Here is a 15382-nt window from a genome sequence, read left to right as displayed (position 1 = left end):
ACTATGATAAGTTAGGGCCAAGACTATTCCGGGATTTGAAGTCGGGACTTTTGACCTTTGATTTTATTTTGAGACATAAGTTATATATGAAATTGTTGGCATTTAACACTTAGGAAAAATTGGGACCACAATACATAAATTGGGAATTTAAAATCTTGCACAAAAGGCCATGGTGGCCGTGTATATTGGAGTGGTCCCACCATTGTGTGGCCAATTTTAATTGGTCCAACACATGTGTGGGCCAAGGACACTTGGAGATATTTTGTGGGATTAAAAGATGACTTTCAAGTCATCTTTCTATCATTATACACTTAGAGAAAAATCAAGGATTGGAGAGCTCCAACTCCTCCATGCTCTCGGCTAGAAACCAAGAAAAACAAAGTCCCATTTCAAGCCCTCCAAAATTATTTCCTTAGTACAAACCCACTAATTAGAGGTCCCTAAGTAACGTGGAAGCATTGTTGGAGCGATCAAGTCATTTGTTTAAGAGATCGCAAACCCTAACCCATTGAGGAATTGAAGAAGAAAGGTAAGTTTGATCTTGTTTTATGTGTTGTGAGCATTTTATTCATGTTGTAGTATGTTAATATGGATAAAAATCATGAAATATTGTATGTTGGAAGTGGGTGGTGTGCATTGGGTGTGAGCCGTGTAAATGGGGGTGTTATTGGGTTAATGGATTAATTTTGTGGTAGCATGTTTGATTGTTGTAGAGTGGAGGAGAGAATAAAATCATCAATATATGTATATGTGTGTAGTGGGGCCGTATATAGCCCCAATGTATGTCGAAGATCACATTAATATCGCTTAGCATTTTAGTTGTTGTCGTTATGAATTCTAGTTGGAAATAAGTGTTTAATGACTCAAGAAAGATGTTGAGAATATGTGGGCTGATTTGAGGCTCATGGTGCGTTTGATGTAATTCGTATAATTGTTAAAATGACATTGTTATATTGTGGACTGTTGATACAAAACATGAATTGAAATTGAGGAATGTGAAAAGAGGACTGTTCTCGGCCTAGGGACTGTTTTCGGCCAACTTGGAGAAAAATTATGTGAATTGTTTAGAATGGCCTTGAATATTGTTGGTAAGGATTCGGGTTGATAATTGAATGTATGAGCTATATTGTGGCTTGAATGTAAGCCGTCGAAACGAATATTTGGAAAATTGTTGAATGGTGTAAAAGAGAGTTACTATTGTTATTTTGCCTTTCGAATTGATTATCGATGTTGCTAGATTGGTTATTGTGGTTGTTGTTGTTGATTTTGAGCGAGTTAAATTCTCGGGTTGGCCTATTTACAAGGGAAATGCTGCCGAATTTTCTGTAGAATTTAGAGTTAGTTTGGAATAAATAATTGCTTAAATGCCCATGGTTAATATTGGATATTCGTTGGCATATTTGTAGACCTTGGGGAGCCCGAGGCGTAGATTGGGATTAACTTTAGATTGGCTAGCTTGGAGTGCGTACGAAGTATGTAAAGTCCAACCCTTCTTTCTTTTGGCATGCCTTAGTTTTCAATAGGCTAGATTATAAGCCTTGAGGAAAATTCTAAGATTCGAAAATCCGAGCATGTTAGGATCCTTATATATTCCTTGGCACTCTTATGTATGATTTGATGAAATATGAACCATTATGTTTTTGAAATAATCGCTTTCCGAACCTTGCTTAGAAAGGTTTCACTTTAAAGAAATTTCGAAATTTTTAAATGCCATATCTTTTGCATCAAGGCTCGGATTGCTCCAATATTTTTATAGGAGTTTGCATGATGTATAATGAGTATGTTTTCCATAGGCGGGCCCGACTCGGGTCAATACCCTTCCACGGGTCCCGTGACTTTCCTTTATGTAATTCGGAGAATTTTTGAAAGAATTTGGTATGACTATTATTTCGATTTCCAAGTATGATCATTTTATCTATGTTTGAGTTAATGATAATGATTTTATGCATATGACTACTCACGACTCTACTCGTGCATTCTATTACATCTTTCGCCGAGTCTCGGGCCGGTTCTGTTGTTGTGCGCACTTTGATACACTCCGGAGTTATGATGTGTTTATGATTCATCGAGCCACTCGTTAGAGGGCTATGTTCCATTTACATTTGGTGTTATGCTGTGTATGGCGTTATGCTGTGTTATGATATGTGACGGGGAATATGGAGATTTGAAACTTTCTGGTGTTATGCTGTGTTATGGCGCCATTGACGGGCGGGCGACCATATTCTTCTGTACCCTATGCATGACTTATATTTTTGAAAATTAAACATTTTGATATAGTGGATTTGTACTTATTTTCTGTACCACTATTTTGTTTATGTCTCAGATTTGTTTCTGTATCTTCTACTTTGCATACTCAGTACATATTTCGTACTGACCCCCTTTCTTCGGGGGCTGCGTTTCATGCCCGCAGGTACAGACGCACAGTTTGGTGATCCACCAGTCTAGGACACCCTCTTCTGCTGTTTGGAGTGCTCTTCTCATTTCAGAGCATATATTTTGGTATATATTCGTTCGCTGTGTATGTATATATTTGTTCAGGGGTACGGCGGGGCCTTGTCCCGTCATATGTTTCGGTTGGTCTGTTTAGAGGTCTGTAGACGTATTTGTGGGTGTGTGTGCCTACTTCTGTTCAGATGTGTTTGTATGATCCGATTCGCTATGGCAGCCTTGTCGGCGTGCATTCGTATTTGTTTTGGGGCCGTTGTGCCATTTGATAGCCTTGTCGGCTTTTGATATATATATATATATATATATGCATATGGTTGTGTTGAAATGCGTTTGGGACAGGTTGATACAGTTTGAGACGGCATATAGTATTTATGGCCGTATATGCTATTTGTATGTGATTCGATATGGATAAGTGTGTTAGGGTGCCCAACTCGGGTACTAGTCACGGCCTACGGGGTTGGGTCGTGACAGTTATGTGATAAATACAATTAATAAATAATTTTATTAGCAATTACCCTAACAAAAAAAACGTTATCACAGTTTTGCAACAAAGAAGAAACTCTCTAATTGTGAAAAAAGCAAAGTGGGTCTCTTTTTCAAATTTCAATTTGTGATAAGCAATCAGAAAATTTTATTATTTGACAAAGTCCCACACTAGCCTCTCTACTCCATAGAGGTAGGCGTAAGGTCTGCGTACACCTTACCTAACCCAGACTCCACTTGTGGGATTACACTGGATATTTTGTTGTTGTTGTTGTTTTCCCACACTAAGATAATGTTGTGATGATATAAAAGAAATGTCAATATTAGCTCATATTTATTCTTTTAGTGATGTCATGAATTTCATCAATGTATCTACTTCATTACCATGTATTTTCTTTATAACTAATGCACTTTCTATGTCATTTGGTGGTCATATGATTGAACTTATTTCTTTCTTCTACTTGACGGCAAGTAAAATCTTGCATTCAATTTTCGGCATATTCATATAGTTGTCACTTGTCCGCATTGTCTTATCAAAGAAAAAAGTAGGCTTAGCATTTCTTTGATTTTTTATAATTATTAACTGGTTTATTCTTAAAGATAGGAGATCCTATATTGTTTTGAGAAAGAATTGTATTTCTGATGCATCTTTAGATTGTAGTAACGGCGTTTGGCCTTTTACTGACTTTGTGTGCCCTCCTCTCTAAAGGGGTATAACTCGACTCTTGAATAAATTAGTTTTCTTCTTTTTATGCGCAGATCCTTGATTTGTGTTTATGCTCTCTCTCTCACACATATGTATACCTCTTTATATCATTACGCCTCTTTATACCATAGTGTTTTTTAAATATTTCTATGGGACTTTTAGCAATTTAATGTTTTCTATTTCAAAATGTTTAATTTCTCAATCTCTTTTTGGAATAGAGCAAGAAGTTGTTTGAAGAATACATACAAAGGAGCGGATGTTTCCGGCAATGCCCCATTTCGCGAGGATAAAATAAAAATTATTTACCATGATCATGGAAAACTCAAAAGTGTCGTCATCTGTCACCTCAAAAAGGCTATGAACTATTTTTCTTGGTACTGTTTCTTTGATTCCTCAACATGTTAGAGCTCCACATATATGTTTGTCTTTATGTTGGTAAGGCCTAAATCTCTGTACACAGTTTATTGAAACAACCAGTGTTGGTAATGCCTGCTTTTGTGCTTAAATTTGTTTATTTCGTCGCTTCCAAATTGTAGTTACAAGTTATATGGACCACATATGGTGTAGAGGAGTAGAATTAACTTAGTTTGGCATAACAAGAACTTCCCTTGTTTCAAGAAGAGGTAGTATTTTGATTCATGCAATGAAGTGATGATGACATTTTACATTCATATTGTGGCAGTTTTAGCTTTAATATCCCCTGAAACATTAGCATAACTAGCCACATGGGGTTTATCCTTAGGAAAGCCTGCGGTTGGATTTGCTTCAAGCAAAATTAGTAATTACTCATGTGATTTATCTCTACGAGGATTTAATTTAACTTTACAGATCAATCTAGGTAGCAACAGTTTCAGGCGATGTCGCTCTGCACTAGAATTATGTCAGAAAGATGTGATACTTACAATATCATGCTAAGAAAATGTTGTTACTTCCAGTTCTACCGCATCAAGTAAGAGCTAAGCCTCAAATTTCTTAGACACTACTAGCATGAAAATAATATATTTGGATTTCCTCTAGAGTGGATACATATTTATGTGGCAATGACATCTGTAATAGATAAAATGTTGAATATATCTTTGTGTTTATTATCTCCTTATACTGTATTTATTGAACTTGGGATACAAATTTCAGCAGTAGCTAACCTCTTTTTCCAATATTCGATCAATAATAGAGTTCGAATGAGGATATTGCGGCTAATTATCCTTCAAGATGTAAACAATTAGGCAATAAAGCGATACGGCAATACCTTATGAGAAATACATGTTATCGACTGTTGTACACGGACATTCCACCATCCTTGGACCTGAACATGCTTCATGTGTGCTTGAAGGAATAATTTCTTTGGTTTTGCAAACTATTTGGGTGGTCCATGTTGGAAAGCCAAGGACGCAAACAGGTGAATCTGGAAGATTGCTATATATGTGTAACTTTCTGGTTGTCAATGATTATTCAGCTCTTTTGTATTGTCCTAACTATTTAAATTCCATTCTATTCCTTTTTTTGGCCACTTAATGTGGTTATCATAACAGAACTTATAATAATGTATCGCATTCTCTTCATATATGTAGGTGAAGGAGAACTTTGGGTTATGCGAGTTTTAAAGGACCTAATCGATCCCATGTCCAACGGCAGGACGAGGAATGCAGTATATTGATGGCAAGATCATGAAATAGCATGTGCTATGATTTAATAGAGGTGACAGAACTTTGTCACAACTGAACCAATTTTTTCTGAAGTGGCAGAAACTCATCCAAGATATGTTTTATTCTTTGTGCTGACATGCAGATTGCGACTAAAGAGATTATGCAGTCTTAAGCATCTCGTGAGTACAAGTTTTGAGGAATCATAAGATATTATCAGCACATTGCTTGCTCCAAGATGACGAAAGAAGTACAAAAATATTTTCCATAACGATGGAAAATTTTCAGTTACAAGCTGTTATACTCTCTTCCAAGCTGGGCAGTAGTAATAGGCCAAGTACTTAATCATCTTTCTCAAACCTCTTCTTCTCCTTTGTGCTCAAACTGGGTATAGGCAAAACTTTGCTTGTTTTTAATCTTTTTCATTCTTAATTTAGGTATTTTTTGTACTTATTTCTTGTACATTCTAATTCGTGTCTGCTTAAGTTTCAGGCTCTTATTTTGATAAGCAGATACTTCCAATTAGGGGTTGTGGAGAATGAGAGCACCACAAAGGTAGCTTGTTTTGGTTGGACTATAGTAGTTGGAGCCTGTTTAACTCAAGATATGCTACGAAGAAAGGCTTCTATCTATGTAGCAAATGTTTCTTCTTCTGCAAAAACTCACAAGAAATCTACAAGTCATCTGTTTTTGCATTGCAGACTTGGGATGTATTTCTAAGCATTCCTGTTTTTATCATTTGGACTATTTGGTTGGAGACGTATAAGAAATGCTTTGAGGATAAAAAGAATTGCATTTAGAGAACATATGCATACAAAATCTTTTGGTGTAGTATGATCAAAAATATGACTCAGTATTCTTATTGTGTAATTACACTCAATTACACCCAATTCCAATTAGGTGGGTGGCTTTCCAAACAGGCCCTTATTGTCTCAACTTTTTGGGAGTGTAATTCTAATAAGGAAAGGCCCTTGTTGTAATTCTAATAAGGAATGATGTAAACGTTTCTTTTTTAGTACTCGACACTCTATTAGTGAAATTTATCTTACTTATTTTAAAAAAGAAAAAACGCACTTGCCGTATATCAGTCGTGTCAAAACTGTTCTTATGTTTGTCTAAAATAGCTAAATTCATATAGCATTTGTTAGGGATAAATGTGGGCCTGGCTTATCTATATAAATAATAAACAATAACAAAACGGCAGAAATGCTTGGGACCTCCCTAAACTTGCATGTTTTTATTCAGTGCACACTTAAACTATGGGTAGGATTAATTACCCCCCCTAAACTTGCATTTTAACGTGCCTTGTACACCTTAAGTGTCTAAAGCCCACTATCGTGTTTACACGCATATTACACGGTGTAAATAATGCTTATGTGGATGTCCACATAGATGTCCCCATAGATAAATATAACCCGACATTTTAACCCGATTAACCTTCACATATAAACCCAAAATCAGTCCTAATTTTTTTTTTAAAACTCAAATCAAAACTGAACCGATCGTCTTCTTCAATCAAATGCGCTCTGTTAAAAATCACTCCTAAACATTTATACAATCATCGTTCTCAGTGAAACTTGTTTGCTCTAAGTGATTCCGGTTTGTTCTAAGTGATTCCGGTCTGTTCCAAGTGATTCCGGTCAGTTGCAGCTTTTGGGTGTAGTTGATTCGATTTTGAACCTTTTATCTGAAATTCTTACGAGGTAAATGATTATCCACTATTAAAATGTGTTTGTTGTTTGTTTTCATCGTATTTAAGATTGTATTTTTGTATAGTGTTTTCGTTTATTATTCCGTCGAGGGTTCCATCAATGGTTCCGATTAGGGTTTTGTTTTGTGTACCATTATGAAGATAATCACTTTGTGTTCATATCTACTGAGTGTATTGTGTTGAAATTTTCCTTTTCTTGCATGCATGGCTGCTAGGGTTTCTCGTAATTACTTGAAAAAATTAGGGCTTTTCTGTAAAACCCTTTTTTTGTTTTCTTAATTACTATATTATGTTCTCTATTGGTAACTGTTGGGGTTTTTCTTTAAGTTCTCTTGTATAATTGTCTTGTTGTGTCCAAAAATTAGGGCTTTTCTGTAAAACCCTTTATTTCCTTTCTTACTTATCATAACATGTTTTTTATTGTTAAATGCTGGGGTTTTACTTTAAATGCTCTTGTATAATTTTCCTGTTGTGTCTAAATGTTGGGGCTTTTATGTAAAACTCTTTATTTCCTTTCTTACTTATAATATATTCTATATTGTTAAATGCTGGGGTTTTACATAAAATGTCTTTTGCTTAAGGTGAATCTTAGTTTTGTGATTATTGTTATTGTTATAGGTTGACATATGGCTTCTAAGTACCTTAACTTAAGGATCAAACTTGGGGGTATGTTAGTGAGTGAGGTAGGGCCAATCTATGTTAGGGGTAAAACTGAACGTGTGTTTAATGTTGATGAAGATCACATGTCTCTTCCTGAAATATCAGATTATTGTAAGTCTTTTGGGATTGTTAAGTTAGGGAAGACTTATGCAGTTCCATCTAAAGGGGGTGATCTGGTTGAATTAAAAACAGATAGGGACATTTATGACATTGCAGTATTCTTGCTGGATGGGGACACAATAGACATATATGTGTGTGATGACTCAGTTTTTGAGAATTTGGGTCCCTCTGGTGGGCAAAGTAGTCAAGTTACAAGTGTGGGTAACACTTTAAGTCAAGTTGGTGAGACTTTTAATACACCTTTAGCTGCCAGAAGTGAATCTGATTACCTTTTTGTTCCCCGTGGGGGGTTCTTTAAGTTCCCAAAAAAACAATTTAGATCTAAGGTTAGGTCATTCTACTTCTTCTACTATTCCCACTAGTGATAGGGTTGAGACTGAAGGGGTTGAAGATGGATATAGTTCAATAGATTGGACAGATACTGATGAAGAAGAAGTTGATGCTACACCAACTGTCTAAGATGATGCTACATCAACTGTCCAAGATGATGATGCACCAACTGTCCAAGAAGATGTTGCACTAACTGTCCAAGAAAATGCAGAAGAAGAGGTAAAAAATGATGATGATGATGATTCTGATGATTCTGTTGATTATGGCAGTGATGTGCATGAGGAGTTGAGAATTATGAAAAAAGATTTGAGAAAGTATAACAGGGATAATAGGAGGAAAAAGAAGAAGGAGGTGAAGTTGGAGTAGATGAAGGGTATGATGATATTAATAAAGGCAAGAAAAACTTTAATTGTAAACTGACAGGAGATGAGCCATATTATGATAGTTCTGACTGTGATAGTTTCCACTCTGATGATGAATTGTTCCCTGTTTCTGACGATGAACTTGAAGGAGGGCAGTTAAGGGGTAGAAAAAAGAGTAATAGAGTAATATATGACCCAACTTGTGAGGTTGTTATATGGCAGTGTGGCTTGGTATCTGAGAGTGTTAAAGAGCTTAGAGAGGCAATAACAAAATATGCTATAAAAAAGGGTTGAGTTAGATAATTATGTGAATGAATCTCATAGAGTAAGGGTGAGGTGTAAAAGTGGATGTCCATGGTTGTTGTATGCTAGCAGAGAAAGGAGAAGTAAGAACTTCACTATCGAGACCTACAACCCAAGGCACAATTGCATAGGGATGAATACTAATTTCCTCTGTAACTCAAAATTTTTATCTAAGTATTTAAAGATAAGATTATCTCACAGCCTAGGATTAAAGGTTGGGAAATTCAAGATTGGGTAAGGAAAGAATTGGGTGTTTATGTAGGCAAGGCAGTGTGTTTAAAGACAAGAAAAATGGTGTTAAAAGAGGTTATGAGGGACCATGTTGCTGAATTTAATAGAATTCTAGACTATAAGGATGTGTTGCTGCAAACAAATCCTGGTAGCACTTGTCTTGTTAGGCTGACTGATGGAGAAAATGGGATGAAACAGTTCCTATCTTTCTACATATGCCTTGCTGCTATGAAAAGGGGTTTCCAGCAAGGGTGCAGGAAGTGTATAGGGCTGGATGGGACATTTTTGAAGGGAATTTGTAAAGGTCAACTGTTGGTAGCTATTGGTAAAGATGGAAACAATCAAATGTTTCCTTTTTTAATGGGCAATAGTTGGTACTGAAAGCAAGGATACATGGAGATGGTTCATGATGATTTTGAGAGAGGATCTGAACTTAGGAGCTGGTTCTCAATTAACTATCATCAGTGATATGTAAAAGGTAAACTCAAAACTTCAGCCTTATATTTTTGTCTTATATTTATTTTCGACTAACACTAAATCTTGTTTTGAAACTGCAGGGACTAATAGCTGCTTCTAAAGAAAATTTTCCTGAATGTGAGCACAGGATGTGTGCTAGGCACATTTTAGCAAATTGGTCACAAAGCTGGAGAGGCATAGAAAGAAGGAAAAGATTCTGGGGTTGTGCTAGAGCAACATTTGAGGCAGATTTTAAGCACAAGCTTGATGGTCTAGCCAGGTTGGGTAGAAGTATTGTAGAGGACCTCATCAAGTACAACAAAGAGAAATGGTGCAAAGCATATTTCCAAACTTTCTCCAAATATGACAGTGTGGATAATAACATGGCAAAAAGTTTCAATGCATGGATCTTGGGACCAAGACACAAGACTATTATTTCAATGTTGGAAGAAATCATAATTAAGGTGATGAACAGAATTTCTAAGTCAAGAACATTTGCTGAAACATGGACAGATGATTTATCTCTAATGGCAATGATGGTGTTCAATTTGAATGTAGAGAGATCAATGCAATGCAACATTGATTGGAATGGTGATGAAGGATTTGAAGTGTTAGAAGGGTCATACAAGCATACTGTGAATTTGGGACAAAAGAAGTGTAGCTGCAGATCATGGGAACTGAAGGGCATCCCATGTGCCCATGCTATTACATCAATGAACCATATGAATATGGATGCATCACAAGAAATTTCAAGCTGGTACAGAAAAGATACATATTTGAAAGCTTATTCTAGCTTTATTCAACCAGTTCCGAACATGAAAATGTGGCCAGAGAGTACAAATCCAATTGTGGAGCCATCTGATGTGAGAAAGATGTCGGGTAGACCTCCTAAAAACAGGAAAAAAAAAAGAGGTTGGAGAAGTGAAAAAAGCTGGTAAGTTGCCTAAGTGTGGGATACAATAACATGTTCAATCTGCAGAGGAGCCAATCATAACAAAAGGAGTTGTCCAAAAAATCCTATGTTTAAGACCAAATCAAGACCCACACCAGAGGTATACTTGCTTACATTGGTTAAATTTCTTACACAACTATTACATTTGAATTGCTTACACTGCTTAAACTGCTTACACAACTATTATATTTGTTCTAGTGTGCTGAACCCTCACAACAGTCCTCTAATGGAACTAAAAGGGGTAGAGGTCAATATGAAAGAGCAACTACTAGCAGTAGAGATGGAGGAACAAGTACTAGAGGCGGAGGAACAAGTACTAGCAGTAGAGGAGCAGGTGCAAGAAGTGGTTACAAGAGACCAAGGGTTGTGGGGCAAGGTGTATTTGTTACTGAAACTGGATATACTTCAATTAATGTAAGTGTCCTCTTAAATTTTTAATCTTGTATATTCAAAAGTTAGTCCACAAAATAATCAAATTTCTTTATGTTTCAGCAAGGATTGGCTAGCAGTAGGAGGGTGAATACCGGTGTGAGGAGTTCTGCACATGTTAATGGTGATATTGGTTATCAACCCACTAAAGGATTAAAGTGGAAAGGCAAACAAGTTGTAACTCAAAGGGAACTTCAAGTCCAAAGTGTTGTGCATCGCATCCAAACCAGGTCAAAAGCTATTTGGATTCAAACGAGGGCACAAGCCAAGGCAAAGTCACCCGCAAAAGCTGCCAAGGGAAAAACTGCCTCAAAGACAAAAGCTGCTAAGGCAAAGTCTCCATCAAAGAAAACTTAGTGCATGTGTTGATGGTGAATGTTAGACTAACTGTTAGTATTCAGGTGTTTGTGGTGATTGTTCAACCAAACTTAAACTAATGTGTGTTATTGCCTTTGTTGTTTTAAGTGGATCTGTTGGCTGTTTTTGGTTGAAACAATTGAGCACTTTGGTGCAGTAATGTTTGTGAAACGATGAAGCATTTGGGTGGTGTTATCAAATGCATCTCTTATGTGGTATCATTTGTGTGAACTGTTTATGTTTCATGTTTACCTCTTGTGTAATGTGTATGTTCAATTACATCTATGGCAGCCTACATATAATGGTTGTAATCAGCAAAAAGATACACTTAAATCACCAAGAACCAACTGATTCAAGGCATATTAGAAACAACACATATATTGCTTTAATCAGCAAAAAGATACACTTAAACAGCTAAAAACATACACATATCCGCCAAACTGTACACCTTCCATCGTCTAACAACAACAAAATTAACACAAACATAGCCTTAAATCAGCGACAGATTAGGATCAAATACATTATCACATTAAACATCAAACTAAAGCACAAAACTAATTTTAATGTCCTTCTCCACTTCAACTGCTGTTGTTGCTTGTTCATCTTCTTCAACAGACCCGAGATGACAATATTTGCTTGAGTTGGAAATTCCGGGTCATACCAATCGAAGAACCTACATGGAATTTGAAATAGGGACTGCATTGCATAAAAGAAAGGCAACATAATCAAACTTAAGAAAATTACCTAATACCAAAAATTACCAAAAAAAAGAAATTTATGGATATTACATATCCCATAGTATCTACATCCAAGGAATCTACGACCTGGGTTGTCATCCGACCATGAAATTCACACTATTGGAGGACACCCATATGCACAAACAAGCCTCCTGTTATAATTCATGGATTCAAAAATAAATGAGAAGGAAAGAAATTGATGGAAATGAAAGAAATTTATGCTAAAGGACTGAAATTAATGGCAAAGAGATGAATTTAAATGAAGGAATTTCAAATTAATGGAGAAAGGTTAATGGTGAATAAATAGGGAAGAAAGAGAGACAGGGTATGTAAAAAATTGAAAGGAAAATATGATTTTAACGTTATTTTACCGTTGGGGTGGCTGATATGGCATTGAAAATACACCCTCACGCGTCTAACAGGGACTGAAGTCACTTTTTGTGGTCCTTAGATGCTTAAGGTGTACAAGGCATGTTAAAATGCAAGTTCAGGGGGTAATTAATCCTACCCATAGTTTAAGTATGCACTGAATAAAAACATGCAAGTTCGGGGGGAGGGGGGGGGGTCCCAAGCATTTCTGCCATAACAAAACTACTGCAAACTCTTAAATAGTAACAAAAGTAACATAAACGCTATCTATAGTCGCGTTTTATCTATTATTTTATTCAAAAAGTTTTAAAACAAAGCTGAGAAAACACTATCTTTTACTTACGCCTAACATAGTCTGAAGTAGGGATGTTCATGGGTCGAGTTGGATCGATTTTGATTCAAACTAAATTCATGTAGTAATTGTTAGGGATAAATACGGGCCTGCTTATCTAGTATAAATAATAAACGATAACAAAACTACTGCAAACTCTTAAATAGTAACCAAAGTAACATAAATGCTATCTACTGTCGCGTTTTATCTATTATTTTATTCAAAAAGTTTAAAAACAAAGCTGACAAAACGTCATCTTTTACTTACGCCCAACATAGTCTAAAGTAGGGATGTTCATGGGTCGGGTTGGATCGATTTTGGTTCAAACTAATTTAGTTGGTTTTTAAAATTATTAAAATCAAATCAAACCAAATATAATGCATATCCATCGGTTTGGTTGTAGTCGGTTTTCCTGAGATTAAAACCAAACCAAATATAGTACATATCCATTTGTTTGTTATAGTCGGTTTTGGTCGGTTTTTAAGAAAATTAATAGTATTTCTCTCTTTCGTGTTTTTTTCCTACAATTAGGAGAGAATTTTCTATCGTTTTCTAACTCATAATCAGTTATTTCCCTTTTATTGTGGTAGCTACAGTTTCTTGCATTACGAAGAAAATGTCTTAGGATTTATGATTTTAATTATCTGAATAAGTTTATAAGAAATATTAAAAAAAAAATCTAGGTATTGTATATATATAATTATAAAAATTACGTATAAAATTTGTTGGTTCGATTTGGTTTTTTCTTCAGTTTGTTTTTAGTAAAATCAAAATCAAAGCAAATATTATCGATTTTTAAAAATTCAAAACCAAACCTAGCCTAACTCAACTCAATATCAATTTATTTAATCGATTTGACGTTGGTTTTAATCGATTCATGGACGCCCAATTTCTTCGCAATTTTTTATTTACGATATCTAAAATCATTCCATTTGCCTTTACTTTATCACAGCAATAGTGACAGTGCAATTAATTCAAATCACTCAAGTGCTGAAATTCAATGGATCAAAAGAAAAAGGTAACTAATATTTTTACTATTTAAGTTGCTTCAATGATTATTTTTCATTTTAAATGAATTGATTTGACTCCATTGTAAAGACTCTGCTGAATACTATAATTAGCATTCTCTTTCTTATTTTTTACGCCTCACATCTTTGAGATTCTTAGGGCCTGCTTGGCCATGAAATTTTTTATTTTTTCTGGAAAATGTTTTCACTTTATTTAAAATCAACATTTGGCCATTAAAATTTCAAATACAACTTCGAATTTGAAAAACATCAAAAAAATTATCTTCACTTTCAATGCACTCAAACAACCAAATATTATTTGCAAAACTATAATCAAACACAACTCCATCTTTAACTCCAACTCCAAAATATCAAATTAAGTGAAAAATATTTGGTTTTCATGGCCAGATCATACTTATTCTCCTTCATCTTTACCTTCTCTCTCTTTCTTGTTCTTTGCTTTTCTTTTCTTTCATTTCGTTCAATACATGTAAGCTTAGTAAATTTCTACTTGAACAAAATTACAAAACTTAAAGATGTAGTAAGTGAAAATACTTACTTCACTTGAAAGACTCAAAATTGCGTCAATGAACACTTTGTATACAATGTTATACATAAATTTACATTGATATACTTTTATACGCTAAGTATACATTGTTATACTTATATAGTGAATATATACTACATAAAGGCAAAAGATACTCTTACATTATATATACTGTACAACTATGTATACATGTGTATAATCTTGTATAATTGTTAGTATGGACACATAGATACGTGGATATACAATGTATATACATGTTTATGCGTAATTATGCATATATATACAAAATATATATGTATCATCTATGATATACTACTTTGCTCCCTTCAATATTCATTTTTACAGTGAAAAATCAAATTCAAATTCAAAATCCATCAACAACGGTAATATTGAATCATCTTTCCTATAAAAAAAAAGGTGGCGTATGCGAAGTTGGTAGACAGCAAAGATGATAAGGAGAAGCGAACGAATAGGGAGTTGTATAAGATGGCGAGGAAGGAGGCAAAGTTAGCGGTTACGACGGCAAAGACAACGGCTTTGAACGCCTGTATGCAGAACTAGAGGACAAAGGCGGGGATAAGAAGTTATAACAACTAGCCAAGGTGAGGGAGAGGAGGGCGCGTGACTTCGATCAGGTGAAGTGCATCAAGGACGAGGATGGCAGAGTACTAGTGGAGGACGCTCTCATTAGACGGAGATGGCAGTCATACTTCCACAAACTCTTGAACGACGAAGGGGACAGAGATATGATTGAGTTGTTCTATGTTAACTATAGCTAAATATTTTATTGCGATCAATTTTGGAGATTTGTCTCTGGGTGTTAGTGCTAAATATATCTTATGAGTTGTTCTACTTCTATATTAACTATAGCTAAATATTTTATTGCGATCAATTTTTGAGATTTGTCTCCGGGTGTTAGTGCTAAATATATCTTATAAAACTTCATTGAAATTGTAATCTGCAGTATGAGTGTTGATCAACCCAGAAAGCATGCTGCTAATTCTTCTATATTAGATGCTTAGTTTTGATCCCTGTACTTGATGTTGCATGTTTCTTGAGTAATTATGCTAAAAAAGACCACTGTCTGAAACGTCTACATGTGTGAACATTGTAGGGGCTTAGCTTCTCGAATCAAAAGGTAATAAAACCTGATGGTTAAGTTTGTATTTCATCAGTTTTGTTAGCAATCTGAGAGGAAGTTTT

At 35.3% G+C, this 15382-nt stretch overlaps 1 protein-coding gene and 1 long non-coding RNA gene across 2 annotated transcripts; one reads left to right on the top strand and one right to left on the bottom strand.

Moving 5' to 3' along the window:
• Nucleotides 1-6778: 6778 nt before the first annotated feature.
• LOC132635723 (uncharacterized) lies at nucleotides 6779-11406 on the top strand. The gene is made up of 4 exons (XM_060352229.1): nucleotides 6779-9472; nucleotides 9552-10502; nucleotides 10601-10816; nucleotides 10895-11406. The coding sequence occupies exons 2-4, from the start codon at nucleotides 10470-10472 to the stop codon at nucleotides 11186-11188; spliced, it is 543 nt and encodes a 180-aa protein (XP_060208212.1). The 5' UTR covers nucleotides 6779-9472; nucleotides 9552-10469; the 3' UTR covers nucleotides 11189-11406.
• A 142-nt stretch (nucleotides 11407-11548) lies between these two features.
• Nucleotides 11549-12369, bottom strand: LOC132635724 (uncharacterized). The gene is made up of 2 exons (XR_009580697.1): nucleotides 11977-12369; nucleotides 11549-11884 (listed from the first exon to the last, which is right to left on the bottom strand). It is a non-coding gene; the product is annotated as an uncharacterized LOC132635724 (long non-coding RNA).
• Between the last annotated feature and the right edge of the window lie 3013 nt (nucleotides 12370-15382).

Source organism: Lycium barbarum, chromosome 4 (genome assembly GCF_019175385.1).
Source record: "Lycium barbarum isolate Lr01 chromosome 4, ASM1917538v2, whole genome shotgun sequence".
NCBI classification, from domain to species: domain Eukaryota; kingdom Viridiplantae; phylum Streptophyta; class Magnoliopsida; order Solanales; family Solanaceae; genus Lycium; species Lycium barbarum.
The sequence above is the reverse complement of the archived record's forward strand: the minus strand, read 5'-3'. Positions and strand labels throughout refer to the sequence as shown.